General features: G+C 42.5%; 1 protein-coding gene across 1 annotated transcript; it reads right to left on the reverse strand.

Annotated features, from left to right (window-relative positions):
* Nucleotides 1-6,343: 6,343 nt before the first annotated feature.
* On the reverse strand, nt 6,344-20,186 carry CRKL (v-crk avian sarcoma virus CT10 oncogene homolog-like). Its single transcript, XM_010162004.1, has 3 exons — nt 19,873-20,186; nt 15,975-16,437; nt 6,344-7,088 (listed from the first exon to the last, which is right to left on the reverse strand). The coding sequence occupies exons 1-3, from the start codon at nt 20,184-20,186 to the stop codon at nt 6,954-6,956; spliced, it is 912 nt and encodes a 303-aa protein (XP_010160306.1). The 3' UTR covers nt 6,344-6,953.
* Nucleotides 20,187-20,337: the final 151 nt, after the last annotated feature.

Here is a 20,337-nt window from a genome sequence, read left to right on the forward strand (position 1 = left end):
TAATCCAGATCAAATTAGTAAAGTAACATAAAATACATTAAAAATTGTGGGATTAGTCTAGAAATACACGGGGCCATTACTTCATGGTAATGAAAAACGGGCAAGTTTGATTTTTATTTTTAATGCAAGTTAAGGACAGTGACCGTGCGCTCCAAGACCTGGCTGGGTTCGCAGTTTCTTCCGTCAGGAGCATCCCAGGGGTCCCGTTGCCCGGCTTGGCTGCGAGCCGTGGTGGGCTGAACAGGAGCCGAGTGCCAAGAGTTTCAAACCAGCTCCCGTTGTTCACTTATGTCAGTCCCTTCTGTCTTTTCAGAACAGCATCCTCCCCTCTGAGTCACTGCTTGCTCCGTGTCGGTTGAATCTCGGGTGCGGGGGCAGCCGGGGGGAGGCAAAGCAGCATGTCCAGCGCTGCCTTTCAGCCCCCGCCGCTCTCTGACATGCCGGCAGAGCTCTTCTTGCCCCAGGGCCTGGAGAGGATTCAGTAGCTAGCACGGATTGGGAAACGCAGTACAGTACAGGGGTGTTAACAGTTCCCATCATCCAGGCTTTCTCTTGTGCTTTAGTGCTTGTTTTCTCGACCAAATGCATGACCACAGTGATGTTTTCAGCGCTGACTTTCAGCTGCCCTTGATGGACCAGCCAGGGCGTACAAAAGCAGGAGCCGTTTCCCTGCGGATACCCCAGATTTAGCTCTGATCCCGATTGTCTGCTGCGCCAGCGGTGGGTGAGACTAATAACTCGTGCAGGGAGGGTTCTGGTTACAAAATGCCTGGAACGAAGGCGAGCAGGTGCTGGGAAGGTTATCTGAGGAGAGCGCTGCGTGAGTTCCGTCGCCTCTCGCTCCCCCTGCACCTTCCGCAGCTGTCCAGCACACCAGGGGCCGCTGGCTTCCCGGGAGCTCAGCATTTTGTTCCCAAGGGTTGTGCCACTCGGGAGCAGGAGCCCCCCGTGGAGGGGAGATGGGTCTGACGGTGGGTGCTGGGTTCGCAGCCCGCCCCGGCGGAGGGTGGTCCAGCTGGAGCAGTGTGTCAATAACCCGACTTGGCGGGTGCACAACAGTCTGTGTTAACGAGTTACGGTAATTGGTGCAACTTTGGCTGTAGGCAAGCTCTTAGCGCTCAAATTTCGGAGCAGGAGCCTGGCTTTGGGACAGCTGTGATGGTTTCTGCCCCTGCTGCCTGTCCCCCGCGGACTCACAGTCCTGCTGCAGGAGGGCTCAGCTGTTCGCGCCGTGACTGCCAGCCTGCAGCTCGGGGTGTTGAGGTAACCTGAAATTGGAACTGCTTTACCTTAGCGCGCCGAGCTGTGAAAAAAACGTGTGTTGTTTGGTGTTCCACAGCCTGCCACGGGAGCAGCTGATCCGCCCTCTAAAAAAAGGCAAAGGGGACAGGGAAGGGGACAGACACCACTGCAGCTGCTCCAAGGTGAGCCATCCCTGCTGGTGAACACAGACCCAAAGAGCTTTCCTACGTCCACAATCCACGCCACCGTAAATCATGTAAAAAAATTCCAAGGAAACCTGTTCATTGGCTGTGTCAGCATTTTATTTGAGTGTATTTAGGCCTATTTCCTACTGGTGTGAGCTCAGACAGGTACACCTCTGGTTGGATCTAAAGGGGTGTTTGTTAGTGCAGTCATTTAGAAATAAAAACCTTTTCATGAAATGAGGGCGACAAACTGGTGAACCCAGCTCATCCCAGCTAGCTTGCACCTAAAAATTAGGGAGTCGCCTGCCTGCTGTTGGACTGACCCAGCTCAGATTTAAATTAGTGAAAGCCTGTACGCAGGTGTGCCAGGGAAAACCCCGCTTGAGTTACTGCCGGTTTCTCCTCACCTCTGAGGCTTTGCTGAGTGAGCGTGGCTGTCGGTGGCACTTGGGTACCTGCTGTGTGCTTTGGGTACCTGCTGCGCGGCACTCCTGGTAAAAGGCTCGAGTGCTGACTGCATTCAGTGCCGGAGGAGCCTGGAAGTTACCCCAACACAACCAAGCCCTCTGCAGGCAGTCGCTGTTTGAGGCCCACCCTTGCACCAGAGAGGGTGTGCAACACCCACGGGTGTTGTACGCCTCTCGCCCCCCCCCCAGGCGGGAACGGTGCCGCGGTCGGAATGCAGTTTGTGGGAAGCAGGCAGCTGGTGACGCTCGGATTTGCTGTGTAAACAGTGAAGCAAGAGCTGCTGAAGACGTCGCGAGAAGCAGCTGCAGCAACGCGCCAGCGCTTCCAGCTTTTGCTAGAAAGCTAAAGGCGTGCAACCCAGTTTGAAACAGGCTCTAGGGCCTAGCGCATGCACCTCACCTGCTCTCGAGTAGCTGCAGTACTACCCCTCTCTGAAGAGTAACCTGCCAAAAGTGAGTATTCGCTGGTAAGACAATGCCACGCTGGCGATGAATGTTAATTAACACAGCATGGAAATCTCCAGAGAAGACAAACGCTGGACTGCGAACGTGCCTGCAGGGTGCCTGGGAAACAGCAGCTCTCCTGGACTTCTCCACTGCAGCAGGTGAGTGTCTCATGTCCGTCTTAAGTTTTCCTCCTACGTAAGATCACCTCAAGTTTCAACACACTGTTAATGATTTAACCAAATGATCCCAAATCCTAAATCTAGTTAGTGCTATTCGTGACCTGGATGGACTGTAAAAACTGACAACCTCCTGGTTTTGACTAGCAAGAGCGGGTGTTCCAAAGGCGTCATGCGGACACCTTTCAGCAGTGGCTAGGATGCCAGCCCTTCCCCTCTCCAGTACCTGCACAGGTTACGCCGCATTTGCTCAAACAGTAAGAGGCTAAATCCAAACCGCTACACGTAAACCCGTCATTCTTACAGGCAGGGGCAAGGGTGTCACGGGCGAAGGCGGTCATGGTTTCTGCAGGCCTGTAAAAGCCTCGGCAAAAGAGCAGCGTTAAACTCAGATGAGCACTGAAGGGGTGGGTGGGAGAGCCAGCCATAACCTGTGTAACCAGGGACGCGTCTTTTCCAGGTGAACCTCCAGAGCACAGCAGCAGCACAGTCTGAGAAGAGGCAGGAGGATGGAACAGAAGATACCGTCAGCCTGGCAACAGCATTTGCTCCCGCTTAAGTCTTCCTTTGACTCTGGAACGCTTGGGTGGGCGCTCACATTCACCCACAAAGGAGGGCATCATAGTGACAGAGTAAGGCCTTCAGTACTCGGCTAATATTGTTAGGGGTGTAAGACTAACAACAACAAATCATACCGTAAGTTGAGGCAAGTTTTATTTAGACTGTACAAACAGGGCACTGGGAAAAAAAAAACAGTGGCTTGATGTTGGGACCAGTTCTATGAAATAAGTGGAGTAAGAAATTAAAAAGGCACTAATCTTAAGAAAGGACACTCCATATATTCTAAGAATATAATTCATTTAATACTGTTAATCTTGTAGCACAAAAAATAAACCAAGCTATAATCCCCAAAATAAACTTTAAACGCTTACACTTAATATTATTGCCTGAAGATCATGGTCTTTAAATTACATATTGTGTTTTAAAGTTTACACAGTGAAGACTGTCTCAAATACAAGGCCACCTTTCCCACTGCAATAATTGTATCCTTGTCCCAGACCACTTTTATTTAACGCAAATAAACCGAAAATGACAATTCTACAAGAATGCTTTCCCTGGTCCCAAAAGGCAGTCTCATAGGCAGGTCTCACTTTCAAATGCAGGTATTGAGGAAAACGCTTGAAAACTTGACTAGAAAACAAAGGCAGCCCACTCATTCCCAGGATGTTAATACAATATAAAAAATTACTTTACAGGCACATGAAATGGCACAAAGAATGCTGTTTTTCCCTTTACAAAAATAATGCTCAGGCTCTTCAGAGCCCCAACCCAAACAGGATATTCCCTTTTGTTTATTCTTTCCCAATTTGTAAACAATCATGAATTAAATTAGCGCTTATCCAGTGATGGACACTGATTAAAACAGTTTTCATTTAAACTTTCAGACCGGTCAGAGGCTTCAATGTCTATATACACATGTACACAACAGGAGGAAGTCATGATAGTTAACTACTGTGGCACCAGGTAATTAAACCAGCTCCTAGTTCAAAAGCAAGAACGACTTTAATGGTGCATAGGTTGAAGCCTTCACTTGTAGGCTCTCATGCTTCATACTAGTATACCCTACACGCCCAAGGAACATTTACACTGACGGGTTATCACCCAAATTTAAGAGGCAACAGACAGCACACATGTAAGCAAGCAACAAGCGATTGAGAATCCAGCGTCCTTCAGAGAATCACAAACTGATCTTTATACGAAAATACTTGTCTCATAGTAAAATAGCAAAGACACGTCTCGAAGCAAGGTTACAGTCAGCTTAGGCTGGTCAGTATGCTACATTTAAACCACATTTAACATACCTGAACCACACCGCTGCTACTTGGAGAAACACTGTTCGTCCGCGACCTAAAACCAGGTTCACAGAAATTTAAGAATTCTTGTCTTTGCATCAGGTGCCACGACACACAAATTTTGCATAGTTTTGAAGGTAAAACGTTTTGTTTTTCTACAGTATCGGAACGTAATTAAACCTAAAACAATGCGTGTGTTCAAAGCGTATACCTTAGTCAATGAGGGGATGAGTCAAGACGCTTATTTCACTGACAAAAATCCAGGTTAAAAGCTGTGTTCAAGGTCTCAGATCTCACGGTATTTATTTACCATGCAAAGGAGGAATTCTACAATCAGTCTTCTGAAGAGCTGCCCGTAACTAGGTCAGGTCTGAAATAAGATTTCTCCACAGCAGACTGAGCTTAGTGCAGTTTCTGTATTCAAAAGATGACTTTCAGTAGTACAGTTTATGTAGTAAACTTAGGGGTATAAGTCGGGGCACGAAAAAGCATGACCTCCTTTAGTTGAGAGAGCTGCATAGCTTTTCTTTGCAAGACAAAACGTCAATGCCTATTGTCAAGGATTACTCTTACAGCACCAAACACTTCAGTCAATGCTACTCTACTTCACAGTTAATTTGGTAGTAAAATGCTCTACAAGAACTTCTAGACTGTCAGCCACTTGATCAATACTACAGAAAATCGCTAGCAGGTGAACGGACAGACGTCCTGAAACACCCCGGCGTTTTGAATGTCTGGTTGCAACTGCCATTTTTGCATTTCTTCAGTGCCTTCTAATTAAAGATCTCATGGCACTTTCACATGAGCTAAGAACGTGCTTTATTGGGATCAAGTGACACAAATCAACAAGAAAACATGCGGGAGTTCAAGACAACAACCTTTATATAATTTGACATTTGTAAGACCTGGTGAGGTTCTGCAGGTGTCTGAAGCTTCTCACTGTGCTACAACTGACTGCCTTCAGAAGTTGAGAAACAGGCTGCTGTTTTCCTGTCAGCTTCTGCAACAGACATTTTTCTTGAACCAGGCTGTCTGAAAAAGGTAGGTTTCGTAGTTGTAGTCTTCGCAGACACGTATGCTGTTAATTCAATTATTTTTAAAAGCGCGTTTCCAGTTCCCCTACAAAACACAGTTAAAAGCAGTGGCACAGGATAGCACTGTACCTAAGCTTTCATATCCTGTACACGGGCTAAGGACCTCACCTGCGGGGCATGAGTTGTACTTAATTAGCTGCAGCCATGTAATTCCCTACTGTAAGTACGATTACAGCAGTACACCTTATGTACAGAAAAGGGAACGAGGCAATACTGGTAACAGACACCTTTGTGGCCTCCTCCAGCCTAAGCGCTAATTTATCACATGGGGAACCCAGGCAGCTGACTCCAATTATCCATGTTCTAGGGGATGCTGGGAGGGGGAGGGATCCGGGGCATATATCAACCAGAGCCAACTCATTTGGAGGGGTATAAAAAGATGGCAGCATGCAGAGGACCTGGGGTGCAAGCAAGGGAAAAAGAGGAGGAAAAGAAGATGAAAGCAGCTCTAGAAAAGAAGCACAGCAACATGGAGACACCCTAGGAAAAAAGGTACTGTGTTGAAAAGGAGCTTTCAACAAGCTGGGGCTGGCATAGCTAGGAAACTTGGGAGAGATGGGGGAGCCTATGGTTGTAAAAGGTGTATATTTAAATAAGATTTTTATCAGCATTTACCGTGTTCTTCTCTCCTACTCCTTTCTTACCTCTCCACACCATGGCAATCTGATGTGACAAGCACTTCTAAACCAGTAAAACTATGCTTTCAACACTGCAGAAGAGACTATGTAGACCAGGCCAAAGTGTTTCCCTTCAGCTCACTTTTTACAGTTAGTGCTTGCAAAAATCAACAGAAATGCAGTAAGTATGTGAAAAAGAGGTTACAAAGTAACAACCCCTCCTAAGTTTCCTTATAAATAAATGCCTCAGCTTCAATGCAGCTCAATCAATGGTTATTTGCATTTAACACACACTGTTTCAGGAAGGTCAACAACAAGCTTAAGAGTTAACAGAAAAGAGCAGCTTCTAATATCACTGCTTAGAATACATAGGCTTCAATTATTGTCCTTTAAAGAGACCATCATTTCAAATGTACGACCTTAGGACAGGTTCTCTTAAAACTAAGTCGTCTTCAGTCCCAAAATTGCATTTTTGTTGTTGCTTTTTGTTGGACAGTAATGCGCAAGTTGCATGTTTGATCTAAGATTAGGGCTGTTCCTACTGAGCAAGCTGGAAAAAGTCCGTGGAAGTCTCAACAGGAAAGGTTTTTCTCCCCTACTTCTCTGCTAAAAACCAGTTCAGTTTTCTCCAGCTTAAGGCCCAACAGAGTTTTAAAAGTGAAATTAAATTCTGGATGATGCAACTATGGTATGAAGGTCAGGCAGTGACTTCAGTTGTGTGTATTCCAAATGTAGAGTAAAAGAACCGTCAAACTGCAGCAAGCTGGAAAATGGGCAATGCTAGCAATGTGCCATTATGTCATCATCCCACCTCAAATGATGCTAACAACAGCCAGGGAAATGAAGAAGCAGTGTAAAATGGGCAGAGGGAATCACTCGCTCTCATCTGGGTTTTGAGGATCAAATATCTTCACATGTGTGAACGGGAAGAGCCCTTTTCGACCGTTGACTTCTCCTTCCCACTGCCCGTTTATATTCATCCTCGTAACCTTCACAATATCTCCAACCTGCATAATTGAAAAAAAGTTACCACACATGGGAATCCACCTTCTGATACAAATCAAATGAAGAAGAACAACCTATCATAGGGAAACTGCCCCCACCCTCTTCTTGGCTTAAGGTTCAATTGAAATCTGCTTAACTGAAACACCAACACTTTGCTGCCAAACACAGTGATGCTTGTCTGCACTCTTTCAGGCTTCTATCCAAATGTGTATTTACATATTTGGACAAGTGGCTCAACTACCCCTTCTCCTAGACGAAAGCTGACAACTTCAGGCAGCAACATTTTTAGCTTAGATATAACTTAACATTGCTGAAGCTACCATCAGTAATGATGCAACATCCAGTCAAGAGCCCAGTACTCATACTGGTTTTAGTGTCAGCTGGCTTATTTCAAAGGAAATTCTGTTTTTCAAAGGGAAATTCCTATGGCAAAGAAACCATTACTTGAAGTTCTAGTTCTGATTATCAGTCTAAGAAGCTTCTGTAGTTTCTAAAATAATGGTACACTTCCAAAGCAGGCAAAAGCAATCTCAACTTTTTTTTTTTTAAAGTATTAGATGTACAGATTCTAGCTGTATTTGTTGTTTTCACCTCTACTTCCTGCCAAAGAATTTCATACAAGAACAATGAGATGTCAGGCCCTTCCTACTTATAACTGTGTCTCTTCCTATTTGCTGGTGAAAGAGTAAGAAGAGCTCAACTATGATCAAACAAGAAACATCAGTCCAAATGACAGTAAGTTACACTGTTACTGTTCAATGCCTGTATGTGATTTGGATTAGGATAATTTACAAAGCAAAATAGCCCATTTGGCAAGTAGTGTTTAAGACTTGCTAAATAGTCATTTATCCCTTAAATGCCTCAGAATAGCTGAACATGTGGTCTGGTGCAGCAGCTCTCTAACTTCACACCTCCCTTCCTGTTTACTTAATTTGCTGTGTGGTAACTATAGTAAATCTTAGAGAAGTGACATTAGCAGCTACTAATTTCACGAAAAGTAGAACCAGCCCATGACCAATGGCAAACAGTTCCTAAGTTTCTCACCCAAACTATGTCCAAGCTCTCTGTAGTTAAGTCTCAGCAAGCTACTTCTTTGCAATCCAAAGGGACCTAGCTTTGATGGTCTTATTTAAGGAAAAATAGACTTTAGTCCTGGTGCAGGATGTGTAACAATTTGTCTGCATTATCTTACTAGCATTAAAATTTAGAATTGATGCAGATAAGGACCTTGGCCAAGGTAAAACTTTTTGGTAAAACTTTTCAGGTAAGACCTGTGTATCTTCCATTCCAGAAAGAAACCCTGAGTTCACAAAATAGCGTGCATGGCACTAGATGATCTGAAGCCCATTTAAACCAGTTACCATTATGTCAATAGATATTTTTTGGAGATTACTCAGAAGCAAGAACCCTTAAATGAAGTTCAAGATACTATAATATACAACACTGAGTGACTGCCAAGGAGTTTCTCTCAATTTCTTAAACATCTAAAAAGAGTTTCAAAATTTTAAGCTATGTTGCATATTAGAATGAAATTGGACATTTAAGCAAAATGTGTTGTTCCACCCCAACTTTTCTCCACCGCTTGTATGGCTGTCCCTGTCCCATCTTCCCCACATCCCCTGTATTTGAGACTTGAGCTTTTAAGAGAGGAGAAATCCCTCTGAACCCTTCTGTAAGTTCTTGGGATAGAACTGAGACGATGTTACTTTCTCAGACAGACCTCCTTACTTATGCTGTTCCCACACTCAAATGTGAAGCCAGCGTACACTAGTAAGTAGTTATATACTGCCCATGGTAGCTGGCACATACATATAGCATCAGTTTGACTAGGTTTCATCTTTTCAGACTACTCCAGCACACTTCAATTGTGTATTGGCTAAAAAGCACAATTTTCAGCCTTTCTACTGAATAGAAAGGCTAGAGAAAGCTTTAAATAGTAACACTATGACCTAAACAGGAACCTAACAAATGTTTCTTTAGGAAAAGGCTGATAACATCTATAAATATACTCAGGGTGCTAGATTTAAATAACCCTTGAAGACAGATCCAACTTCTAGACCCAAATTCAAGACGCAGCCAACACTGCAACAGTTAAAGCCTACTAAGAAACTGCATTTGCATCACATCATAAAACCAATCCACTCTCAAATGCTTTAATCTTACTCATGGAAGAAAACAAATCTGTAGTACACTGAATCAAAACATGGACTTGCATTTTCTGAGAGTCTGGCAAATTAATTCTGCTCATCTGCTGTACAGCTCAATCCATTATACATTTTGAAGCTCTAGAAAAAGATATCCTTCAACTTGATGCAATGATTTCTACAACATGAATAGGTTTGGAAGACTTGCTTTAACTAAGTGGGGAAAAAAAATAGTTACAGTGCAATAGGCTCATTTTGTAAAAAAAAAAAACAAAAAACAACAACAACAAAAAAACCAAAAAAACCCCAACCAAACAAAAAACTGCTATGTAGATTAAAGACTGCTGGGCTGGCAAAGTGGCTACAAAGCAGTATGTGCCACTGAAGAGTTGTAGCTGACAAAAGCTACTCAAAAAATACTCCCATATGCCAAGAACCACTGGAATAACAAACTGAATTGCAGTAACTTCATTAAAAACAACTCAAAAATATGAAAGCCTCTGAATATCCTCTTGTGCTGTATTATTAAAAAGAAATGCAGTTCTGACAAAAGTAAATGAAACACCATGTTTGAAACAAGATTTTTTTGAGAAGCAGCCTTTGTATCGTGATAGAAAAATTCATGGAACCTATATTAAAGACCTCCCTCTGACAATGTCTAGAAAAATCTAGCCAAGTAGACCCTCTAGGTATTTTTTGCCAAAGTATGAACTAAAAGTAGTATTTAGTAAGTGCTTTTTAAAGCATCTGTAATATGGTCAGCTGAAGTGTGATCTCCCACTAAAATTATTTAACACACTGGTTGGGTTTTTTTTTTTTTCAGAGAACATTGTAAGCCAGTCAGAAGGATTGTCTTATGATTAGGCACAGGACAGAGTCAGGAGACCTGGTTCTATTCTCATCTCTGCCACAAACTTCCTGCATGACTCTAGACAGCTCATGGCCCTTATCTATAAATTAGGATACTGCTTCCTTAGTCTCAGCATCTCTCAGATAAGTTAATTCATTTGTAAAGCATGCCAGCGTTGCTGGATGGAAGTATGAACTGCTGAAGTGAGTAATACTTCTGAAATGCAGCCATTTGGTTCCACCCAAATGATAAAAATCAAAATATATTTCAGATAGCATCCTTTCATTATGTCCCTGTTACAGCATGAATTCAAAGCCCTGGGGAAACACAAGCTGCGTAACATGCCAGTCAGAAACGTTACTTCATCCACTCTAGACTCTTCCATACCTGTCTTCCATTTGAAGCTGATTCATACACTGCAGAAGGCTTCCTGCATGCCATTTTAGTCACAGAGCCCACCAATCCAATGTGTTTTTACAGATATTCCAGCAATTGTATGTTAGCAGGTCTAAGGCTGATACAATATCTGTATTGTAAGTTTAAGGATTTAAATGCATTTAAACTCTAATTCATCATTTCAGCCTGCTGGGTCAATACCTATAGAAAACATACTGCTCTCTGGAATTTACAGGGTGTTGAACCTCAGCCTTTATCCTAATTATTGTCACAACTCATCTTCTTAACTCTAGCATTGGTACCAAAAATGAGATAATTGTTCCAACCAGCTGCCTGTTCTAAAGAATAAGCAAGGCTCAACACCAAGAAATTACTTGATATCCCACTGTCCCCAAAAGGTACAAAGCTGAGCTACACAAAAGGGGCAGAGTTCAGTTGCACTGCAAACATGACAAAGTGACACTGAAGTAGCCGGTGCTTTGTGTTGGAAGATTCAAGAAGCCAAGAGGCTGCAAGCACAGCTTAATTGTCCTTCACGTCTGACGCTGTGTGCCAGAAGAACGCTCGAACCAGAGAATCAAGTAGTTCAGAGGAAAGACCTTCAACCACTCCTGAGATGTGAAAGCAGGTTAAAGGGCAGCACAGAAATGCTCAAGTCCTAGATTCAATTAATCTAGCAACAGAGTAAAACAATAGAAGTTTGCATTTCAAGTATAGCTAGGACAATTGCAAGAGTTGGGGTTGCAGCACCACAGGTAAAGTGCTGCTTTTCAGCAAATAATGGGAGGCCTGTCTCCATCTGAGTAAGCCAACTGTCACGGTTGTACAGAATCTGGAGAGCTGGAAACTCCCACAGCCCATTGTTCTTGAGACACTCTGAATCTCACTGTAGCACCGAATCTTGTCTAGGTTATCCATGTCCATTCTAAGTTCATTGGAAAACAAACTGCAAACAGTTCTGAGGGTGAATGCATCATAAATTGTGAGGCACTCTGCACTATCATGATGGGAACCATCAATAAGTTTGACTAGAAAAGAAAGTTAGAAAGACTAAGACTGCACACAGAATCTCCAAAGTAACTGTCAGTTGTATTTTTGAAGGTGTCTGTGCTGACATGAACTTTCCACTGAAATCCTGCTACCCATGTCACTTTCGAGTCAAGAGTTATCAGAACCAAACCTTCCCAATCAACACTTCCCATTACACAAGTATAGGCTCATATTTTGCTTAAAACCTGGACCTTGTTTCTTAGGTGCGTTTTAACGTTTAACACAGCAATAGAAAGTCTCCCTGGCTTAACAAAAGCACAATGCTTGTTTGTCTAGTGAAAGAAGTAGCCTAATTTCCTAATTAAGAAAGTTCTACTACCAGCACATTTTGGCCTACTTGTCTCAACTTTCCTTTGAAGAGGAAAAAAGTTAACTGTAACCTAATTTTAACAAGCTCAAGAGAAATACTGTAAGTCAATTATATAATTATGGTGAATGGGTATTTATTTCACCAAAACATTTCAGTGACAGGTTAACTCTGCAGTAGCACATGTACATGTATGTTTGCTGTATCATGTACAGATAAACTACAGTGCTGGCACATGCTGAGAAAAAGCCACCATTTGTATAAAAACTTTGCTATAAAATATAGTAAAGCTCTTGCTTAAAAAAAATCCCTTCAGATGTCATAACACTGTCATGTTAGTCTGGAGATGAACTCTAGGACTACTACTGCCTTCAAAATGGTCTATGACACTTATTACAGAGTTTGCAATATATTTGGGGAACTATTTTTAAACACGTGGCAGACATAAGTCTAGTGGCTGCTGCTGGTCTCTCATTTTCTGGTTTCTTATGCCATTTCATTCCACTTTATAAATGAATTTGGCATTTGCTGTTCATGCCCTGAATCAGCCTTCAAACAGTTCACTAATTTTTAGGGGAATTATCCACCATTAGTTTACCTACTGACACTGCTGGACACAAAGACCTTTGCTGTGTAGAGGCTAGCAATCAATTAACTGCTTCAGATCCAAACAAGCACCGAACTTCCAAAAGATAAGCTCCTTTAAGGTAAAACATACCAGGTAGTAGTCTAGTGGGCACTGTATACGCATCACATGCTAGTTAGAGCGTGCTGGTTTAACCAAGGCTTTGTTAGCGTATCCCTGTTAACAGCCTGGCTAGAAAGCTACAGGTTATTAAATGCTGAGAAACTTTCAGGTAGACTTTGCTGCTTTCATAGTAACAGTGCCAAAGAATCTCTGCTCTTAGAAAGTTCACCGCCTTCCTAAAGTGCTATCCTGAGTAACCTTTGAACAGAGGACTGCCCTCCTAGCTTTCCCAAAGAAAAGCAGGATTTAAGAACAGCAGTACATAACCCTGTAATGCACAGTTCTAGTTCCAATAAATACAGGACACTGTATCCCTGTCCTTCATATTCCTTCCTCTGGAGCACAAGAAAGGAAGGAAATTGCTTCTTGGCTAAAAGCACAAGTAAAGAAACAGATCTGTGTTGGGGGTTTTTTGGTAGTTTGGGCACTTGTTTTTTAACGCTGTATCCATGAAAATACTACACACCCTGGTAGTAAGGCTAGTTGTAGTGAGAAACTGCAGAATTGCTTCATTAAAAACCTGAAACTGAACTGTTAAGTTAACTGACAACAGTGTATGTGACTCTTAGAAAGTCATATGGTTTATCATGGACTTTACTAATTGTTCACTGGTGGAGGGAGATGCTTGAAGTTGTATGTACACCAACTGTACCCTCTGATACAGTAGCTATAACTACTTTTTATTTCAGAGAATAAAAGTAGGGCATATAATGCAGTAGGACCAAGTCAACATTTAGGTGTTAGTCACTTCAATAATACCAATATGAATGCTAAATAACTTTAGCCCAGCAAGGTCGAAACTCTAATACATGCTGTATTAACTGGTATCCTTACAGGAGCAACACTGCAGTTGCTCTTAACCAGTCACACTTTAAATGCTATTTAAAAATTAAATACTCCATTATCCAACAAAACAGATCTTGTTTTAGACTTTCAGTACAATATTCACTTGTTTCACAAGTTACATTTTTCATGTGAGAAATTTTGTTTTGTAAGGAGGGTGTAATTATTCTCTTTAACAGGCTATGAACTTTACCTTTTCTTAAAGCAAATGTCTGAAGGCTTATATGAACACTGCAATAGAAAAAACTGGACTTGAGAGCACAGTTTGTCCCATTTTCAAGCTGAACCCAGGAGAATTACATCCCTCCACTTAAAAAGAAGTTGAGCAGATTACTATGCAATAGCTTTATTTACTCCAGATGGTATTCTCCTCCTTTTAAGTACTGTCTGTATGCTGACTACACAAAGCTAGAGCCAGCAAACAGATATTTTGCTCTCATATTGTTTTATCAGTTTAAATGAGAACACACAATTGGGCACTGTATAATTATACTAACAAGGTGTTCTACCTGTACAAGCTGAACTGCAATTTAGAATAAGGCGGAGTACTGTCAAATACTGTTAGTCTGAAAGAACACCACTAACTTTCTTCCCCAAAACATTCCCATTACCTATTCTTTCTCTGCTCCTAGCTACTTCCAGTGCTCTTAGAAAACAGAAACTTCAAATGATCTGGGTTATTTAGTGACATGTAGAACCCTGACAAGGTTGGGATTAAATACATCATGAGGAATATCAAAAATAGAAGTTGGATTTCTTCTTTAAGAGTAGTACATGTGACAAAAAATATTGCTATAATGAGGTTGCTAAAGTTCCCTATGCATGGGTAGATACAGAGAAGCTGTCATCATTGATTTAAATGAAAATGTAATCAGTTCCCAGATTCCTACTTCTGAAGCTTCTTGAGAAACCACAGTGTGGCTCAGGTGCACTTGCAAAGAAAAGAGACTACCTAGGAAGACAAAATATACCAGTGGTGGAACACACAAAGACATGAGACAATAAGAGGTTAGAATTCAGTGGAAGAGAAGAATCTCTGAAACAAAACTTCAGCCACTTGAAGGTTCAAAACAATCCAAACATACATGCTGGTCAGAATTAATCCTACTGGTATATCAGGGTAGCTAAAGTAATGGGATTAACTAGGTCACTGAAGAGCAAGTCAGAAAATCTGTTTGTGAGGGCCAACCTTCCAAGTGGTTCTGCTACCCTGCAGCAAAGAAAGTTCCCTGAAGTAATTCCATGACACCTTGATAACAAATATCACTCTCTTGGCTTGCTTTGTTTTCAGAGGCATGAGTAGTTTTGGCAGGAATCTTCTGTGCAGTGCAGTTGGCAGTGAATTTACACTTTGCTCTATGGTAATTTTCACATGCTGTTCACAAATAAGCTGCTAGATTTCAGAAGACTCAAGGAAAATCCAGTGACACGTTTAACTTTTAACCCCGTAAGAGTAACCTGCAGAGGCTTTACAAATACAGGAGGAAAAGTACTTAGGGCCGCTGTTATGAATAACTGGAAGTCACAAGTACAACCTTTCCCGTTTCAGCTATAGGTAACAGCTCTAACTTGTGAAGTAATTGAGCAAAAACAACAGGAAAAGTTCAAAGGTATCTTTAAAATCACTATTTTACTTGCTAACATGCTGTTGCTTCCTTGTATTTGCTTCTGGAAGTTTTGTAGTATGCTCAAATTCCATCTTTGCGACCAGCACTTATTCCAGGTGAGACATTCTTGAACTACAGGTTAATGAGCTTTCAGTATTATCTAAATCTAAAAGTCAGTGTTCTGCATATAGCTTTAAAAACTTCCAATCCATCATTTAGGCTAGTTAAACTAGAATTGTAACATGATTTTTTTTTTTACCATTTAAAGAATAAAGCTCTAAAGTCTTAGACATACCTAGTAAAAATAAAATAAAAAATGCTTTGGCAAGTACAGGGCCTTTAAGGGTTCAACACAAGTTTAGAAGCTACACTACAGCCTTTCATCTTGACCCCCTGGCCCCACTTTTAGGTCATAACGTCTCTCAGATTCCACTTCTGAAAACCAAAGGAAAAGGGACTAGAGTACTGCTGCACCAGACACTCAAGTGCCTCTTATACTACAGCTGAGGATCAGAATTATCAGGAATCCTTAACTTTCTCTCAAGGACACTACTGCCAGTTCTCACCCAGGAATACTGCTATGATTAATGAAACATCTTTCCTTCCCTAAGATTAGGTGTAGAAGCAGTCATCCTCTCACTAGCACTGACTTCCACAGCTGCATGTTTGCACTCCACTACCCTTCTAACGTAGTTGCACTGTGAACAGGCAAGAGTGCAAATACCGGTCCTGTAGTAACTTGGTCACTTTTCTCAAAGGAAGTGGTGTAGATGAAGCAATTTTTGTAGATCTTTCTTCAGAATGTAATCTAACTTCTCAGGCCCTTGACACAGATAAGTGGACTTTATATATAGTCATCCGCACCAACTTAGCCACTAATCATTTTCCGTTTCTTCTTTTACAAACCAATTGAAAAACGTAAGACTTGAGAGGAAAGACTTACCTCTAATGCCAGCGCAGTCTTGTCATAAGCACAGGGTACTCTCTTTTGGATAGCTTTGGCATAGACTGGTCCATTCTGTGTTGATGGCAGAGGATTGATCACTGCTCCAGGCGTACTGGATACTGAGGGAAGGGGACTTGCGGTTTGAGGCTGAGCGTAAGCATGGGCAGGTTCTGGAATACCATAACTGTTGGAATTCCTGTTTCCATGCTTCCCATGAGAAGATCTGACTAGCTTTTCTACATAAGGAACAGGAATCATCCCAATCCGACCATCCTTGTTTCTGGCACTCCACCACTGTTCTTCTGGCTTCTCTACGATTACCAGTATCTCACCCTTTTTAAATGGAAGATCCTCAGCATCATTGCCAGGGAAGTCATAGAGAGTCCGAACATACTCCACATTTTCTTCTGCAGTGGACAGAGCAGGGGCAGATCCAGATCCCATTGGAGGACTTGGATACCTAAGTTTAAAAAGATTTGGTATAAGCGATAGCTATTACCTTGTATGTCCAGTAATAAAGCTAAGTACCAGTTTTACAGCAGAAACATCCATTAGAGGAGAATAACTTACTCAGCTTTGTAACAAAAGTAGGGGCTTAGTAGCACTGTGAGGCATTTAATGAGTAACTCATGTTCTCAAGTAATTAGTTAAATACCCAAATCAGCTTCCCCAGAAACCCAATAAACATCTATCATGGATGCAGAAAATTGGGAGAAATAATGCAAATCCACCTTGTCTGGATTGATGGGAGGATCTTGGGTTAGAATAAAATCCATTTTATAGCTTGAGAATCACGATACATACAAATATATGAAAAGTATTTGGGTAATGTGGAGTGAAGGGACTCCTGGAGAGCTAAATGCTCCTCTTAACTTTGTTACATCTACATTTTTATCTTCAGCAACCACTTCTAAAGAATTCAGTAACTCTAAATGCTAGACTTGAGGGAGCATAGTGGAAAAAGGAACAAAGGAAGAGGAAGGTTTGAACAGTTTTCTAACTCAAAGCTAAAGTCCAATGTAGTCTTTCTCACTGGTAGTACAGCATCTTTCTAACTGGATCCGACTACTTACATGCAGAATTTTGGGGACAGCCAGTCACAATTTATACTGAAAATCCTTTTCTTTAAGAAAAGGGATAGGCAGATCCTGTATTATTAGGAGACAACACTTTTGCCCTTCTTTTCTGGGAAGTGATGTGGAATTAGAGTCCCTAATCTTATTTTTACAACTTCAACTTTCATAGTTTCAAAGTACTTCATATTTAAATGCCTAATAACCTGAAAGTGACATCTTCATAAAAGACAATACGAAATACTTGCACCCACTCGTAAGAGTGGAGTAAGAACTGAAAAAGCTAGCCATCTAGAAGTATTCCTTTGACTTATTAACCATAACATTGCCTTTAATTTGTTCACATCATTGTTTATTACCATGACCATCATCTGTCCAACACAGTCCCTTAGCTGACTGTGATAATACATAAGACTGTTCATCAAACCAGACTATTTTCATAAATTGTATACACTTTATTCAAAGCAGCTGTCAGAAATCTTAACGTATATAGGCCACAGCAGGTACTTATTATCTACAAGAATGCATGTCATTAGCCTACTTCAATTCTCTTTTGCTACTTGCAAAGCAAGATGGAAGTCAAACCCCTATGATTTTTGCAAGATATGCCAGAAGCCCTGAACAGAAAGATACGTGTTTTGTTAAGGCACCCTGCTGCAGCCAAAGCTGGGGGAGAAAGGGAACCCTTTAGAGTGCAGTCACACTGAATAAGCAAGAGCTCAGGAGCATCTGCAACAATGGCCAGAGCTCACTATTGACACAAACCCAATAGATAGCTTAAACCAGTCAGTTTTTAACTGTTTGGAGTTCAAAATGTCATCTTCAAGACCCAGAAGTGTTACAGCTATATAGAACACACTAAATCCTACTGTGAAAACCACCTCTTCATACTGTACTTCATGAAATTTAAAGAATCAACAGCCTTCAAAAGCACAAGCACCTGAGTGCAATGTTCCCCTGAGAATGCCAGAGAAGTAAAAATTAGCAGTAACAGTCTAAAGCATGTACCTGTCCACCCCTAGTCTAAATCTAGTCCATTGCCTAAAAATAAATGTGAAAAAATCTGGAAATGCTACCTCTCATTCTCCCTCTTGCAGCAGGAAGTCCCCTTCAAACAGAAATTCAAACTATCAACGGTGTAATTTTTTTTTTCTAAAACAGCATAGAACAGAAATAATGCTAAGGAAAACCTCCTAGTGGATCCCATTTGTTGCTTTGTAGAAGAGCTGCTCAGTCCATGGTAGGCTAGGTCCCATCTGTGTCTGTGCTGAGAGCACAACATGCAATCAAAGCCTTAAAAATAAGGTGGTGCTAAAATATTCATACAACACTTCACACAAGACCCCTAACAAATATCACATGGGCAAGTGGAATCAGCTAAGCTTGTTTTGAGAAAGCCCAGTCAGTCGTTGCCATATATGATTAAGGACAAGTTTTTACATCCAGAAAGGCACTGCAGTATCCGGGTTAAGGAAAACTGAGATAAGCATCATTGCTTCAGCATAGACTTTTTTTCCTCCCAACTGCTGGCAAGTTTAAGCATGCACATGACACAGGGCAGCTCTAGCTAAATGTTCCTTCTGAGGTGAAACTGTGGGTTTTTTTTTTTTTCTTTTTTACCTTTAGCCACAGCACAGTCGCTAACCAGAAGACTTCTCAGGAGCTTTAAGAGTTCTTGAGGCTAGTGCCTCACATCCCTCCCATCACCTGCCAGCTTTACACAGAGTCTTTTTGATCAATTGAGTTAATCTGACAAGCTATTGTCAACCTCTGACAACTTACTAATTGTCATTAAGAACTGGCCTATGCCAAGGTTCACTTGTGACTATAAATTTCAATTATTCTTCCCCCTATCCCCCAAGAATTTGCTAATCTGCAAAACACAGTAAGCTTTAAACTGCAGGATTCAGAAGCAACCCAACTGGTGGTTGTTTGGTGGGGTTTTTTTGGAGTTTGGTTTGGGTTTTTTTAGCATGTCACTACTTTTCTAGCTTTTATTTCACTCTCTCACTCCAGGAAGCCCCAAAGCTTTGAAATAAGATACTGGGAAAGGCTTTATTGATTAAAAATAAAAAATATGTCCTGGAGTTCTTGATAAGTGGTTTACTGATGCAAGTTGCAGGTATGTCCCATGCTGGGAGCAGGACAAAGAATGAGCTCATAGCCAAGTCACATTTTCCCATCCTCCTAGAATAGCATTTCTCACAGTTGTGTTATGGCACTGTTCGTCTATATCTGCATGCACTGCACTGAGAAATAAGCGTGTTGCATTTATTTGGGAGTGGAAATACCACTCTAGAAGTCCTGGAATGTATTAAAGCTGACTTAGAGGGTGAAGCAGCCTCATCACATAAAGGCCTGTTCTATTGTGATCAGCGTGGATGCAAAGGCAGACAGCAACCTAAGCTTAGAGGCTGAGAAGACTTGTGAACCAGCTTCTCAACCACCCTAGGAACAGAAGGCCACCACCAGAAGAAAAGATTTGACACAAAGCATGACCACACCCTCTTGCAAAGCATTTGTAGCCAGTAGTAGAGATGTACAAGGTAGCTTTACCATACGCCTACGCACCCTGCAGGAACGGCCCTGTGCATGGATGATTTGACTGAAAAGAGCAACCTGTAATGGTCACTGATATCAAGACTGCTAAGAAGGATCAGTGTTCAACAGCTTCCAACAAGGGCCGTACATGCTTCTTTACAGCGTGGCCCTACAGCCGATGCTCAGATCCTGGAGCTACTAGGCTGGGCTGAGACACCCCCCGCCTTGCGCCACCTCGAGCAAAGATGGCAGTGGGTGGGGCGAAGGGGGGTGGCACTCACCTGGGCGCAGGCTCGATGAGGGTGGTGGTGTCCAGGTAGTGGATCTTGTAGAACTCCAGCAGGGCGGGCAGGTGCTCAAACTCCTGGTCGCCGATCTTAAAGCGGCGGTTGGGTAAGGAGTTAATGATGTAGTGGGAAACCCGGGAGTTCTCGGAGACCGAGAGCACGTAGTCGCCCGGGCAGGTGGACGAGTCCCGCACCAGGAACATGCCATGCCGCTGCCCTTGCAACCGCGTCTGCGCCTCCGCCCGGGACACCGGGCCCACGTACCAGCTGGAGCGGTCCGACGAATCGAAACGAGCGGCGGAGGACATGGCTCCGGGCGGGGAAGGGGAAGGGAGGGGGGGAAGGGAAGGTGAAGAGCCCGAAGGCCCAGGCAGAGGAAGGCGGCCGGGGAAGGGAAGGCCTGGGCAAGGAGGCCTGGGAGGCGGCGCGGGCTGGGGGCGAGGAGGAAGCGGCTCGCGC

The sequence above is a fragment of the Eurypyga helias genome, unplaced genomic scaffold, assembly GCF_000690775.1.
Source record: "Eurypyga helias isolate BGI_N326 unplaced genomic scaffold, ASM69077v1 scaffold17692, whole genome shotgun sequence".
Classification (NCBI taxonomy): Eukaryota; Metazoa; Chordata; class Aves; order Eurypygiformes; family Eurypygidae; genus Eurypyga; species Eurypyga helias.

Bases quoted from the DNA above. Each gene is read 5' to 3' on its own strand.
- CRKL (XM_010162004.1), bottom strand. From the start codon at position 20,186: ATGTCCTCCGCCGCTCGTTTCGATTCGTCGGACCGCTCCAGCTGGTAC. The intron at 16,438-19,872 runs GTGAGTGCCACC...TTTTAAACTTAG, and splicing joins CTCATCGAGCCTGCGCCCAG to GTATCCAAGTCCTCCAATGG. The intron at 7,089-15,974 runs GTAAGTCTTTCC...TCAATTATGCAG, and splicing joins AGACTGCGCTGGCATTAGAG to GTTGGAGATATTGTGAAGGT.